General features: G+C 42.7%; 1 protein-coding gene across 1 annotated transcript in view; it reads left to right on the top strand.

The window, feature by feature from the left end:
* Window positions 1-14,039, top strand: part of IARS1 (isoleucyl-tRNA synthetase 1) — a 96,279-nt gene that overhangs the window by 68,060 nt on the left and 14,180 nt on the right. The window contains exons 22-30 of the mRNA XM_063164433.1: window positions 575-666; window positions 1,391-1,468; window positions 1,846-1,967; window positions 4,567-4,669; window positions 4,799-4,882; window positions 8,753-8,927; window positions 10,409-10,512; window positions 10,795-10,890; window positions 11,686-11,862. Coding sequence (XP_063020503.1) covers window positions 575-666; window positions 1,391-1,468; window positions 1,846-1,967; window positions 4,567-4,669; window positions 4,799-4,882; window positions 8,753-8,927; window positions 10,409-10,512; window positions 10,795-10,890; window positions 11,686-11,862 — 1,031 coding nt within the window. The remainder of the gene's footprint in view (window positions 1-574; window positions 667-1,390; window positions 1,469-1,845; window positions 1,968-4,566; window positions 4,670-4,798; window positions 4,883-8,752; window positions 8,928-10,408; window positions 10,513-10,794; window positions 10,891-11,685; window positions 11,863-14,039) is intronic.

The raw sequence follows: 14,039 nt of genomic DNA, 5'->3' as shown, positions 1-14,039 counted from the left end.
TACACAGAACTTGAAAATACAGCTCTGTTTATCTCTTACCTCATCAGCCTTGCTGCTACTTCACACTTTAGCTTACCCTGTTACTTAAATAATAGTGAAAAGCTGTAATTAATTCAGGGAGACTTGGTTGAAGTAGGTGTCTCATTTTAAATCTGCTGAGCAAAAGGAGGAAGCGTTGGCAGTAATTAAGAAAATTTTATTTTCTGGTTCTGCAATAATTTCTGTTCAACTTGCAGTGCCTTGGCTGTGTTTGCAGCATGTGCAAAGGGAGGATTTGCCCAATCCCCTGCCATTAATAGTCTCTTATCCACTATCCTCTTTACCAGTCAGAAAAAAGCATAAGGCTCCCATAATGTCTGTTTGTGTTGGATGAGGGAAGCAGTTTGGGAGGGGGGAAAGTGTTTATCTTGAGCATGAGAACAATGCTGTGCACATTCAAAATACAGCTGTGAAATGATCAATATTTAGTCACTTTTTGGAGCTTTGTGCTGTGTTTAACCCCAAGACTGTAGAGGATGATGTGGTTTCTAAGTGAGGAGCTTATTTGACCTGCAGGACCCATTTTCCCTTGCAGCTTACAGGCTGTACACGGTGGTGCCCCGGCTGGTGAAGTTTGTGGATGTTCTGACCAACTGGTATGTCAGAATGAACCGCAGGAGGCTCAAGGTAGGGATCAGTGCTGCACTCCTGCCCTGCTGCAGAGTCCTGGCAGCCCCTGGCAATGGCTTTCATGGCAGCTCCACATAAAATCTTGGCTTGAAATGCTGTCACTTTGTGCCTGAGAGTGGCACCAAAATGAACTGTTCTCTCTCCTCTGTGCTTTGTGGGAAGAGCCACCAAAATGCCCAACAATTGTGTTGAACTTGTGTGGTGGTGTTCACAATATGAGGGAAGAGATGAGAATCTTGACTCCATGTTTCAGAAGGCTTGATTTATTATCTTATTATATATATTATATTAAAAGAAAATGATATATTAAAACTATACTAAAGAATAGAGAAAGGATTTCATCAGAAGGCCAGCTAGGAATGGAATGATAATAAAATCTTGTGACTGACCAGAGAGTCTGAGACAGCTGGACTGTGATTGGCCATGAATTAAAAACAACCACATGAGACCAATCACAGATGCACCTGTTGCATTCCACAGCAGCAGATAATCAATGTTTACATTTTGTTCCTGAGGTCTCTCAGCTTCTCAGGAGAAAAAATCCTGGCAAAAGGATTTTTCATAAAATGTGTCTGTGACAGACTTGCTCAGTGGAATGGACCTAAGTTAATACAGTTTGGAAAACAAGTGTATTGTAGTAAGACAGGAAACTTTGGAAACCTATTGAAGTGCATTTCCTGATCCTAAAATGTCTATTTTTCTTGGTGAAATCTTCATTTAGGGCGAGAACGGGACTGAGGACTGCATTATGGCCTTGGAAACTTTGTTTAGTGTCTTATTCTCCATGTGCAGACTCATGGTAAGGGAATTATGCTCCACCCTCAATAACACTTTAAAGCAGTTTATACAAAAGCATCTTTATAGGACAGTTCATTTTCCATCTTACCTTTTCTTTATCTGCCCCATGGTAGTAAAAAGGCCTGTATCACCTTATTGATAAGGACACATCATAATTTCTTCCCTGATGCCCAAAAATAACATTTAAATATCAGGCAGGAGGTAAATAGGTAGTCTGAATTCCATTGTTTATTTCAGTCTGCATTTTGAATAACATCCCAGTTGCAGACACTGTGCAAGCATTGTTTTTGCTGAACTGCCCTTATGTAATTCATGGTATGACTGATTCATAATGTCCAAGCAATAAAGGCAAGCTGGTGATTGAATGCAACATTACAGGCACCATATACTCCATTTATCACTGAGCTGATGTACCAGAATCTGAAAACCCTCATTGATCCAGCCTCGGTCCAGGAGAAGAACACTGAGAGCATTCACTACCTCATGCTCCCCCAAGTCAGGTAAGAGGCAGCTCCTAGGTGGCAAAATTGGGATTTGGTTATTTGGTTGTTTGTTGGGGGATTTTTGTTAATTTTTGGGGTTTGTGGGTTTGTTGTTGGTTGTTTTTTTTTTTTTTAATTTTGATTTCACAGAACAGTGCTTCCTCACTTTTGTGTTTAAAACTGCATGACAAGAAACCCAACTACTTTATTAATGTAAATATTCATTTTTCTCTGAAAAAACTTTGGGGTGCTAGTGAACATGTTCTTTTCTATGAGCACAGAATGTTTATATTTTGATTAAGATCTGATCAATTTTAATCTCTTTGCTGTAGGAGAACATTTTCCTTGCAGTGCTCTTCACACTCCACCCTCAATTTTAGCTGAGAATTTTCCCTCCATATTTAGGCAGTAGATTTGTGTTAGCTTAAAGGACTGGAGATAGGAAGGAAAGCAATTAGGAGGAATGCATGTTCCCAATTCATAATATTTTTTTATGGTGGGCAGATATATCCTTTTTAACTCCTCAAACTGTGTGTTGGCTCAAAGCTGTAGTGCCTCACTATGAAGGGCCCTGAAGGATCAGAGAGATCACTGCTATTGCAGTGGATTTAATTCTTGCAGCCCTGTCTGCTCTGGGTATCTGAAAATAGGAGAAAAACCCTCCCTTCAGCATTGCAGCTCAGTATGAAAACCCTCAAGGACAGGGGACCTGACCTTGGTACTTGACAGTTTAAAAATTTAAGCCTTCTCTAATGGTGAGTCTTTTTATGGCTGCTGCATGCTTTGAGGAGGGTGGATGGTCTTTGTGAGAGCTTTAATAGTGAGAGTTACTTCAACAGGGAGCTGGAGATTGGCATCAGGATGGTGCTGATTTTCTGTTCCCCGGGCAAGTGCTGTGAAGAATGTATAATCAAGGAATGCCACTCTCATCAGGGAGCTGCCAGGATTGGTTAGGGCTCCTGTGGAAGGGAGTCAGGGAAGGATGGGGAGCTGTTTGCAGGGACTCAGTTCAGGCATGGGTGTAGCACGAGCATTTAAAAGTGGCTTAGTCACTCTTCACTGCAGTTAGTGCTGACTTGCTGCTGCAGTGTGCAAATGTGGGATGTGTTTGAGGCTTGCACCACTTTTCTCTGTATTGCATTTTGTTTGGGTTTTTGTCTGTTACTAGTTTGTGGAATTTATTGGATCCCCTGTGTATCAGTTTGAAAAAGCCTTTTCAAATCCAGAATATTATTGGAGTTTCACCTGCAGTTGCAAGGCACATCACTGCATTTACTTGGAAAGTTTTCTGATACAGCACAAGGACAATATTGTCAATTAATAGGAAGAGAGATTTTTGGATGCAGTTACAGAAAATACCACTTTACCAGTATGGGGAGTGCAAATAAAGCTGAAGGACTTGAGCTTGGCCACATTCACAGCTGAACTTGACTCAACACCTGTGTTAAACCCCACTGAGGTCCTGCTTGGTTGCTCAGTGTCTGAGCAGATGGATTGCACTAAATTTTGTGGATTTGCATTCAGTCTTTGAAAAATACTCTCATGTTGTGGCTCTGCAATCCTGTTCAGTGATATTGAAATAGTGTCACATAATCCTGTATGAAGCTTTCTGGGATAAAATATTCCATCTTGTAATTTCCACATTTCCAGCTTGTTGGAGGATCATCCTCAGGGACTGGCTTTTGGAAGAACAAAAGCTTCAAAAGAGGTAGAAGCAACTCAAAGCTTTAATGCTGCAATGGGCGTATTTCAGTTTTGCTTCAGCAGCTCTGTTTTTTCTGGCCAGTCCTTACTGGAGTTGTGGTTTTCATCCCAGTACTTCTGCTCCTTAGATTACAGCAAGTATCTGTGTTCATTTAATTTTATTCATATCTGTCTTTTTAACCAATACCTCTGCTCTTGCTTTGATACCTGAGTGGTTTTAAAGGAGCTGCCCAATTAGTGCATCTGCTCAACAAATCAGGCGAAACACATTTTCAGAACATTTCACTGCTTGTACATTTGAAAGAAGATTTAAATGTCAATTGCCTCAAAAAAAAAAAAAAGGAAAAAAAGGCCAAAAAGTTCAAGCCCAATCCTCTCTCCACCCCACCCCCAAAAAAACCCTAAAAGGCAAAAAAACACCCAACCCTGCCTAGCCTCAACATGGAAGGGTGTTAAAAGAGCTTAGAAAGATGTTAAAACTCTAAGACATCAAGCTCAAATATCTGCAGTTTTTGGAGAAGAGGATAAATTGAGATCCAGTGAATTGTTGTTACAGGGAATTCATTGTGGCTATAAGTACCCTCTTTATAATATCTTTCTGCATCTTCTTATGATATTATTAATGTAAATTGTATTTTTTATTGGCTATTACTAGAACAGGTTGTATGAGTCAATCCTCTGCACCTTGTGAGAGGTGCTAACAAAAGATGTAAAAATAGCTCTGCTATTTGTTTTCAGCAAGTTATTTCCTCCTCATCTTCTCCACAAAGACAGAGGAAAAGCCTGATTGCCCCAACCAGGGCATAATTGAGTCTGTTGCAGGAAATGTCAGAGAAAGGGGTAAAATGTTTTCCATCTGCTCAAAGAGATGTGATGAAAATGCAGCAATTATAATGTTTCCTTTCTAATCTAGGGAGGATCTCATCGACAAAAAAATTGAAAGTGCCGTTTCTTGTTTGCAGTCTGTGATTGAGCTGGGACGAGTGATCAGAGACAGAAAAACCATCCCAGTCAAGGTTAGAGCTCCTCACATCTCCTGTCAAACCTTGGGAATGTGTAACAGCTTTGTAACTTTGGGATGAACCTGGGGAAACTGAATAGTTAAGTTTCTGCTTTTGTTTTTTTTTTTTTGTTTTTTCCCCCAGTACCCTTTGAAAGAAGTGGTAGTTATCCACCAGGATCCAGAGGCTCTGGAGAACATCAGATCTTTAGAGAAGTATGTACTCGAGGTAAGAACATCATGTTTAAGGGGATTGTGTCTGTTGGTTTCCTGAGCAACCTCCCTGTTGATCATATTAACAACTCCCAGGTGAAATGAATTTCCAGGAGAGCTGTAATGAAAGGGGTGGCAGTGGGTCATGTGCCAAAGGCATTCAGTGTTGAGAAATACTTAATCCTACAAACTGACCACTCTGGGCTGAGAGGCTGCTAGAATCTGACCTGTTTGCATTCTTTAAAGCCATGAAATCCATCTTCAAGGGTCAGTGACACAAAATTCTTGTTCTGTTTCCACTGAGCACTGGCACTACAGGATCTGAGGGGTTTTCTCTTGTGCAAATGGTGTGGCCATTTCTGTGCCTTTTCATTATCCTGTGCCTGTTCTTGGCAGCTTAAGGATCCTTTCTTCCCTTCACTGTAACAGCACATCTGCTCATGTGCCTAAAATATGCCCTCCTGTTGTGGTTGAGGTTGCCATTGTCAAGGGCAGCTGCTTTACCTTGACAAAGAGAACAAAAATGTGCATCTTCCCAGAGAGGATCAGCTCACCTCACTTGGCTTGGTGAGGGCAGCCATGTCAGTCAGGGAATTCAGGAGATGAGGGACTCTGAAACTTGTGTTACATACAATTCCAGCAACAGGAGCTTTCCCCAAGCCTAAATACACATCTATGAAAATCTCTGAAAATTCTGCTGGGGGAATGAGCACTGGCTCAGGAAGTCACAGCTCAGTGCACAGGACCTCTACATCAGTGCTGTATGCAGCTTGCTTTTAGTTACTGTGGGAGTTAAATGCCCAAGAATTACTAACTAGAGGAATTTTAAATTAAAAAATAGTAATTGATTTGCAAGGGGCACTATAAAGTTTTTCTGTCATGTGAACTTAATGATTGTTGCTTTTAGACTTGGCAGTTATGATCCCTTGCTTCACAATTGCTGTTATTATTAATTATAATAATTTCAATATCCAAGTCTCTTCAACAGCAGAATTCTGTGAAATTCAGGCTAATGTCTGTCCCATTTTTTGGATCTGAAAAATGGATTTTAAATTCTAGATAATCCAGTTTTAAGGGACATGAGGTTTGCTTCCTCAAATTACTTCCAAAAGAGTGGTTGCTAGAATTTTTGTCAGCTTCTACAGCTAATGAAAGGTAACAAAAGAAGCTAACAATTTTTAAATTATTGCATAATTGGATTGTACATTAGTATGTTTTGATTAGCATTCCTTTCCTCCTGCAGACAAAAGTGTCTCTTCTGGAGAGATGAGTTAAAACAAACTCAGATGCCTTTGTGGAAGCACAAACACAAAGTGCTGTCTATTGTCCTGGTTTTATTATGTGTCTTAAAATTCAACAAGCTGCTGCTGGAGCTTAGAGTGTGTTTTATTGTACTGCATGGCAATCAATCCTGTTGTTTACTGGATGGTGCAGAGCTAAAGAGGTCAGTGATTACAGGCAGGCTGGGCAGCATTGCTTGGGCTGCATTTGCAGCTTTGTTCATCAACCTCCTGCCTATTCAGAGCTTTAGAACCTTCAGTGATTGCCAGGAGTAAATTTGCAGATGCCAGAGGTAATGGGTAAGGAGAATTACACCATTTAATTTCGTGTAGCTGCTGACAAAAGAGTGGGGAAAATATACTTGTCAATTCTTCAGAAATTTCATTCATTGCTTTTGCAGAAAGAGCTGTAGTCTTTGATCTGCAGTGCTCCTCTCTCATCTTCAGAACACAGCAAGTCATTTAAATAAATGGATTTTAATATTAGAACTTGCCAGATTGTAGGGTTGTCATGCAAAAATAGCCAAGCTGATGAAATGAAATAAACCCAGAAGGCTTTTAGCAACTGGACACAGTTGCATTTTATTCATTTCTATTTGAGGCCTTTTACAAGCCTGGGTCAGGACTTTTCTTCCCAGCTGCTTCCAGGGAAAGGTTTTCTCTGTGTAAATTTGACTCTGTGCACAGTCAGAATCTTGTTTCCATCCAGCCTTTGCATTCCCTCCAACCCCCAGCCCTGTGCAGAGCTGCTGTAAAACAGAAAATTGACTTCTCCATCAAACCCAGGGAGTGAGCCTGTGACAGGGCTGAATTATCTGACAGGAGATGTGGCTGGAGGGCCCAGCAGTTTTTCATTTCTTACACTATGACATAATGAGTACTTATTTTCCTTTTTAGGCTGCCTGCTTAGAGAGCCCAGCTGAAGCACAGCATTTCTGATATTTCTGTCTCTGTTCTGAGGACTGGCCGTAGCTGGGGCACATGGCACCAGCTGAAGGCTCTTACATGTTCAGGCATTCCGTGTTCAGCTCTTCAGCTGGTCATGGGAAGGGCTGGTTGCCTCACTATGTCCCCATGAGACTTGAAAGATGTGTTAAGGAGCTAATTTTGAGTAATTAGGAAGATAAAATTAAGAATTATTTTAAGTCAAAGCTCTGAGACTGGTGTAAACAGACCTAAGATACAGATTTGCCTGTTTTTCTAAGACTCATTCTGGGTTTTTAAATGGATAATATGTGGAAAGAATAATTTCCTAATCTAATTAGTACAGAAAACTTGTCCTGATGGAGTTGGCTTCTCTGATTTATCTAATCAGGCCCAAAGTAATTTTTCAATTTGTGCTATTTTTTGGATTATTATTTCTTTTCCCCCACGAGGTTGTCATTTACAACTCGTGGGCTCATTTCCAGCAGCACCCCATTGAAACTGAATTTCTGAAGTGCATAATTTTCATTAGATTTCCTAAAAGATGTATTAAATAAAATTAGATTCAGTTGTGTTCTTGGCTCCTCATGTCAGTAGGACTTCCTAGGGAATTAGGCTGCAGCTCAAAGGTTGTATTTAAACATTATTTCTCAATCCAAATGTTTGGCTACTTGCTAGTCCTGTCATGCTGATGCTGCCATTTACTTCTGCTTCCTAAATGCCTTGCTTGTTTGCCAAGTGCACCTGGGGATGCTGTAGGATGGTGATGGGAGCTCTCACCACCATCCAGTGGGCATTAAACACCAAATGCTCCAAGTGCTGGGCAGCCTGGCAGGCAGGACCTGCTGGATTGCAGTGAAATGTTTGTGCAGGTCTGTGCCTCGTGTTTTCCAACCCCTGCCATATTCTCTCCAAAGAGTTCCAGCCTTGGTCTTTCCTCATGTGAAAACAACTTTGTCCTCTCAATCAGTTGTGTAAAACTTCCCACAGCACCACCATGTTCCCTTCAGATATGGGAACAAAATCTGCATGTGCAGCTCAGAAAAATGGGCATACACCTTCCTGCAGTGTCTGGGGCCCCTCCTAAAGTCCATGCAGGTTTTATAAAGCTGTTTTGGCTGCAGGAGCTTTTCTGAGCAGGATGGTTTTCTGTGCAGTGAGGAGCTGCAATGAACAGGTAAGGAGGAGACAAAATGAGGCCATTTTGTACAACCTCAACCATAAAATGGTTGGTAATGATTTCCTGGCTCTGTGTGTTCTGAAAGGACACAAATTCTGTTCCAGCAGAATTTCCTCTCCTGATCTCTGCCAGGCCACTGCACACAGAGGGAATGGGTTCAGCTCTTGGGCAGCTGTGAGGGGGAAATCAAGAGGGCTGCTGAGTTTCTAAACATAGTAGGGCTGAGATGAGGTGGAAGGCTAGGCCTAGGCTGCTTAGGGCGAAGGCTGGGTAGAAGCTTAGGTGGAGGTAGGACATAAAGAAAGTTAAAGGGGCTGATTAGAGGCAGGAGCTGCCTGTTAATAGCCACACACCCTGGAGGCTGAGGACGGGCTCTGCTGCTGAAGGTGGGCTCAGGGTTGGGTTTGTTTGCTCTCCCAGTTACTCTGTCCATAGAGACAGCCCTGTACAAATGTCTCACGTTGACATCAGGAGCTGATCTGTGTGCTGTGTGCCCCTGCAGGAGCTGAACGTGCGGGCACTGACACTCTCTGCGGACAAGGCCCGGTATGGCGTGCGGCTGAGGGCCGAGCCCGAGCACACCGTGCTGGGCCGCCGCCTCAAGGGCGCCTTCAAGCCCGTCATGGCTGCCATCAAGGAGCTCAGCAGCGAGCAGCTAGAGAGGTTCCAGGAGACAGGTCTGTAGTGGGACAGAGCCCTCAGGGGTGGCAGGGTGTCCTTCTGTGGGCTTGCAGAATCACGAAATAATGAGGTTGGAAGAGACCTCTAAGATCATCGAATCCAGCCTGTGCCCTAACACCTCAGCTATACTGTAGCACCAAGAACCATGTCCAGTCTTTTTTTAAACACATCCAGAGATGGTGATTCTACCACCTCCCTGGGAAGAGCATTCCAGTACTTTGTTATTCTTTTGATGAAAAACTTTTTCTTAATATCCAACCTATACCTTCCCTGACGCAGCTTGAGACTGTGTCCTCTGGTTCTGTCAGACCCCCACCTGTCTGCAACCACCTTTCAGGAAGTTATAGAGAACAATAAGGTCACCTCCGAGCCTCCTTCTCTCCAGGCTGAGCACCCCCAGCTCCTTCAAACATTCCTCCCAGCCCCTCTCCAGCTCATTGTTCCCTCTGGATGTGCTCAGTGTGCCAAGGTCCTTCCCAAACTGAGGGGCCAGAGCTGGGCACAGCACTCAGGGTGTGCCCTCAGCAGTGCCCAGTGCAGGGGCAGAACGACCTCCCTGCTCCTGCTGGCCTCACCATTCCTGATCCAGGCCCGGATGCCCTTGGCTTAAGGGATCTTAAGGCCTGCTTCCCTCTTGTTATCCCTCTTCACCTGTTATGAGGAGGAAATTTGTGTTTATTATTTCCATGTTTTTTTGGTTTTTTTTTTTGCAAAAAAAAAGTTTAGAAATGATTGTGGACACTGATTTTAAACTGTTCTTCTGTGAAGTGTTCCTTCCTTTCAGAGGAGGTTTAGGGTTGATAATAGGAAAAAGTTCTTCCCCAGAGGGTGTCGAGCACTGGGCAGATTCTTCAGAGAATGGTCACAGCCCTGAGGCTGCCAGAGCTCCAGGAGAGTTTGGACAGTGCTGTTTGGTGGGATTTTTGGGGTGTCTGTGCAGGATTTGAACCCAGTGATCCCTCTGGGTCCCTTCCAGCTCAGGATGTTCTCTGATTTTAAGTGCTTCTGTAAAGCCCAGATGAAGCAGAGAACAAGCTTTCTGTGAGACTGAATCAGATTGGAACTGAGTTTTTGTGCAGTAGCTTTTATTCCAAAAGCATTCCTTTGATTCCAGAGTTACAAGTGGGTGTGAATTTTGTAGCTATATCTGTTTAGCAAACTGCTTAAATGGAAGTTTGGAGTTGGTGGGGTATACAGGTTATTTTTAAGTTTTATTCCATTCAGATGGTTCCACACAAACAGTTGCTGAAGTGCCTGTGTTTTAGTGGGCTCTGCTGCCTGGAGAAGTGCTTCTGTGAAAAATGGAAATGTGGGATAATTCACTGCTGCTTACTAGTGCTTAACTGCTGTTTGACTGCATTGCAAATATATACATGGCACATGTTTGAAGGCTGATGCTTGGTTAAAGCTTTCTGAATTTAAAATTGGGGGTTTTGCTTGGATGGTAAGAGCTGCTCTCCATCTGCCAACCCTGCAGGCAGCATTGTTGTGGAAGGACACGAGCTCCATGGGGAGGATCTGCGTCTCATGTATCAGATGACAGAGGGATCTGCCCAGTTCGAGGCACACTCCGATGCTCAGGTATGTTATTGGTTATTTCCTCTCTCTCTTTTTTTGATTGAGGGAAGAGTTCCTCAGGAAGCAGTAGGAAAATGGTGAGGTAAAAGCTGGCTTGGGTTTGTTAGTTCAGGTAGCACAGCACATTCCAGGGGTGTGTGAATCCTGGAGCTGTTCAGCGCTCTCTCCACCATCGTATTTTCCATATGAGGAGCTCTCTAAAGGCATCCTGAGCTCCTGACAATATTACTCCCACCTTGTGTCCAGTTTGTCACCTGTTCATCAATGTTTTGTGCCTTTGCTCAGGTTTTGGTGCTGCTGGATGTGACCCCAGACCAGTCCATGGTGGATGAAGGCGTGGCCCGGGAGGTGATCAACCGCATCCAGAAGCTTCGCAAGAAGGTGAGCACTCAGTGGCGTGGGACAAGGCACTGCCATTCCCTTTCCAGCAGTCTGGGCAGTATGTACAGACTGCATTTTTAATTCAACATGGAGCCCTGTATCATTTACTCCTCCTGTATGGCTTTCTGATTGGATTCCCTTGCAAGAGCTCCAAAGGATGAGTAGAGAAAATTTTCATGGAAAAATTTTCATGTTATTTTGGAAAAGATCAGTGCAGTTAAGGCTGCATAAATCATAGACTCATAGAAAAGTCTGGATTGGAAAGGACCTTTCTTCAGCATAAGACTGAAAAATTACAAATTTTACCAAAATAGATGTCCTTTACATTATGTATATTTGAAAAAAATCTGTGTAGATTTTACATATATATATACATATACATATATATGCACATATACGCACCTATGCAGTATTTTTAAAAATATTATGTCTACACCTATGTAGATTTATATATTTTAATGGTTTCTTACATATATAAAACTTGAGGATTTATTTCTGTATAAAATATAACCAGGAAGGATTGTGGCCATGAAAACTCTCCCATGTGTTACTGCATTTAAATTCAGTTCTGTTCATAATTTATTTTCACTATAATGAATATTAATATACTTAATCTTGCCTAAACTCCCATCTTTTAAGATTCTTTATGTTTTTGTAGAAGGATTGTTTTCTTCCAAGTCTTTTGTGGAAGCTTTTAACAACTGCTTGAAAAATTATTTTTTTTTTAAACTTGACAAGTATTGCTGTCTTGGTGTGTGGTTTTGCTGTCAGTAATGGTGTCTGTGTGTCCTGCAGAGGAACCTGGTGCCCACAGATGAGATCACAGTGTACTACAGGGCCCTGCCAGAGGGGGAATACCTGGACACTGTCATCCAGCAGCACGCTGAGTTCATTTTTGCCACAATAAAGGCAGGCCTGAAGCCTTACCCGGTGCCTACCTCAAGGGAAGTTCTCATCCAGGAAACAACACAAGTAAGGAGGAAAAGCACTGCTTGCATAGTTCATCTTATTTGCTTTTAACCCAACAAGCTGCTCCAATTAAAGCATAATGGTGTCAATATTTGTTTGTGGGATAGAGCAGATATTGTTTTCTATTTATAACTTTTTGTATTAGTCTTTCTTGGTTTATCAAAGAAAGGAGTTGGGTTCTGTATGCGTGGTGATTTTGAGAATGAAGCTGCTTGGATACCAGAGTAAATAACTGAGGCAGTTGTTTGTCTGAACTTAATACACAGTTATTTGTATTTGGATTAGTGTGTTGTTTGAACAGCCAAAATGTTGTTGCTCTGATTTTCTTAGATTAATAGTCTTTTGTCCTAGAACTACTCCTTTGAGGCTGAATTTGGCTTAAGACCAACTTGTTTAATATTTAAGGATGTTTTTTCCTCTGCCCTGTGTTGCTGAAGTTGTCTGTTGTAAAAGTGTAGTTTCATATTTCAAATCAGCAGCAATTTCTGTTGTTTTCTTTGATTGCTGCTTCTGACATACTTGATGATAGTTTTGCCATGGTTTTACTGAAACTTACTCTATTCAAAAGACATTCCTAGCAGAACTGTGAATGAGCTATTCTTCAATATAAATGTCCTGCTGGACTACAAAGATTAATTCACACAAGAGTGTAGGATCCATCAGACTTGAGATTTGATTTACAGGATGACTGGGAAGGCAGGGAATAGCTGAAAGGAAAGAGCACATTTCATCCATCTTAATAGTGTGTGTAAAGGAAATGTTTTATAGTTATTAATGGCACTTCTGAAGTTGTACAGATTTGAAACAAAGCCCTGTTTGGCCTTTTTCAAAACTATCAGTTTCATCTAGTGACAGACAGGGGGTAAACACTAAGTAAATACTGTGGTTGAGAAATCACTGAAAATCTTTAACTTTCTTCTAAGTACTTATTTGATACTTCTGATAGACAGCATCAAATCTGAATTGGACAACATCAAATCTGAATTGGAATGTAAAAGCTGGAAATACAGTGCTGGGAATCACCTGTGTGATTGCCTGCCTCAAATCCCCTGAACCTGAGCTTTAGTGCTGGTCACTGTTGCTTTCCATGAAAACTTTAATGCCTGTGCAAGTATGGCTCCCCCCCACTTATTTTGCTCTTACCTACATCTAATTTAGTATATTTTAGTGAAGAAAACCATTGTGGAAAGATGAGTGTACTGGTTTAGTCATAAACACTGCTCTGTGTGTAGAGATGAAATCCTCCCCTGCCAGCAGGCACCTGACCTGGTTTTTATGGCTAGAACTGATGGCTGTCATCTAAATGTCAGCAAAAACCAGGCAGTCCTTTCAGTTGTGGAGATGAGGAGCTAGTGTGTGACCCTGGGAGAGGTTTGTGGGTCAGGCCACGCATTTGCACAAATGTTGAATTTCAGACAGAGAAAATCTACAGAAATCTTCACTAAATGGCACTGTTCTGGCAGCCAGGTCTGTGGGGTGTTGATAGCTCAGTTCAGAGAAATGCAGTTGTCTCATTGTGGGCATCCAGCTGAGAGGGCCTCCTGCCACCTTGAAACCTTGGAGGGAGAGGGTTTCACACAAAACCATGAGCAGGGAATTGGGCTTGATGTTCTCTCTGGAGGAGAGAAGGCTCCAGGGAGAGCTCAGAGCCCTTCCAGTGCCTAAAGGGGCTCCAGGAGAGCTGGAGAGGGACTGGGGACAAGGGATGGAGGGACAGGACACAGGGAATGGCTCCCACTGCCAGAGGGCAGGGCTGGATGGGATTTTGGGAAGGGATTGTTCCCTGGGAAGGTGAGGAGGTCCTGACACAGGTTCCCAGAGCAGCTGTGGCTGCCCCTGGATCCCTGGCAGTGCCCAAGGCCAGGCTGGATGGGGTTTGGAGCACCCTGGGACAGTGGGAGGTGTCCCTGCCCATGGCAGGAAGAGTGAAATGAGATGGTCACCAAGGTAAAGCACCCTCCAACCAAGCCACCCTAGGATCCTACACAATGCTGCCAGTCCTGAGGGGGTACAGTCTGTGTGTGGGACATGGAGGCACAGAAGAACAGAAGCAATGCACTTGTTCATTATTATTTATTTTAAGGAGTCTCAGTTACAGGATCACAGAATGGGTTGGGTTTGGGAGGGACCTTGGAGATTATGTAGTTCCAGCCCTACCATGGACAGGGACAGTCACCCCA

This window comes from Melospiza melodia, chromosome 10 (assembly GCF_035770615.1).
Source record: "Melospiza melodia melodia isolate bMelMel2 chromosome 10, bMelMel2.pri, whole genome shotgun sequence".
NCBI lineage: Eukaryota > Metazoa > Chordata > Aves > Passeriformes > Passerellidae > Melospiza > Melospiza melodia.
The sequence above is the reverse complement of the archived record's forward strand: the minus strand, read 5'-3'. Positions and strand labels throughout refer to the sequence as shown.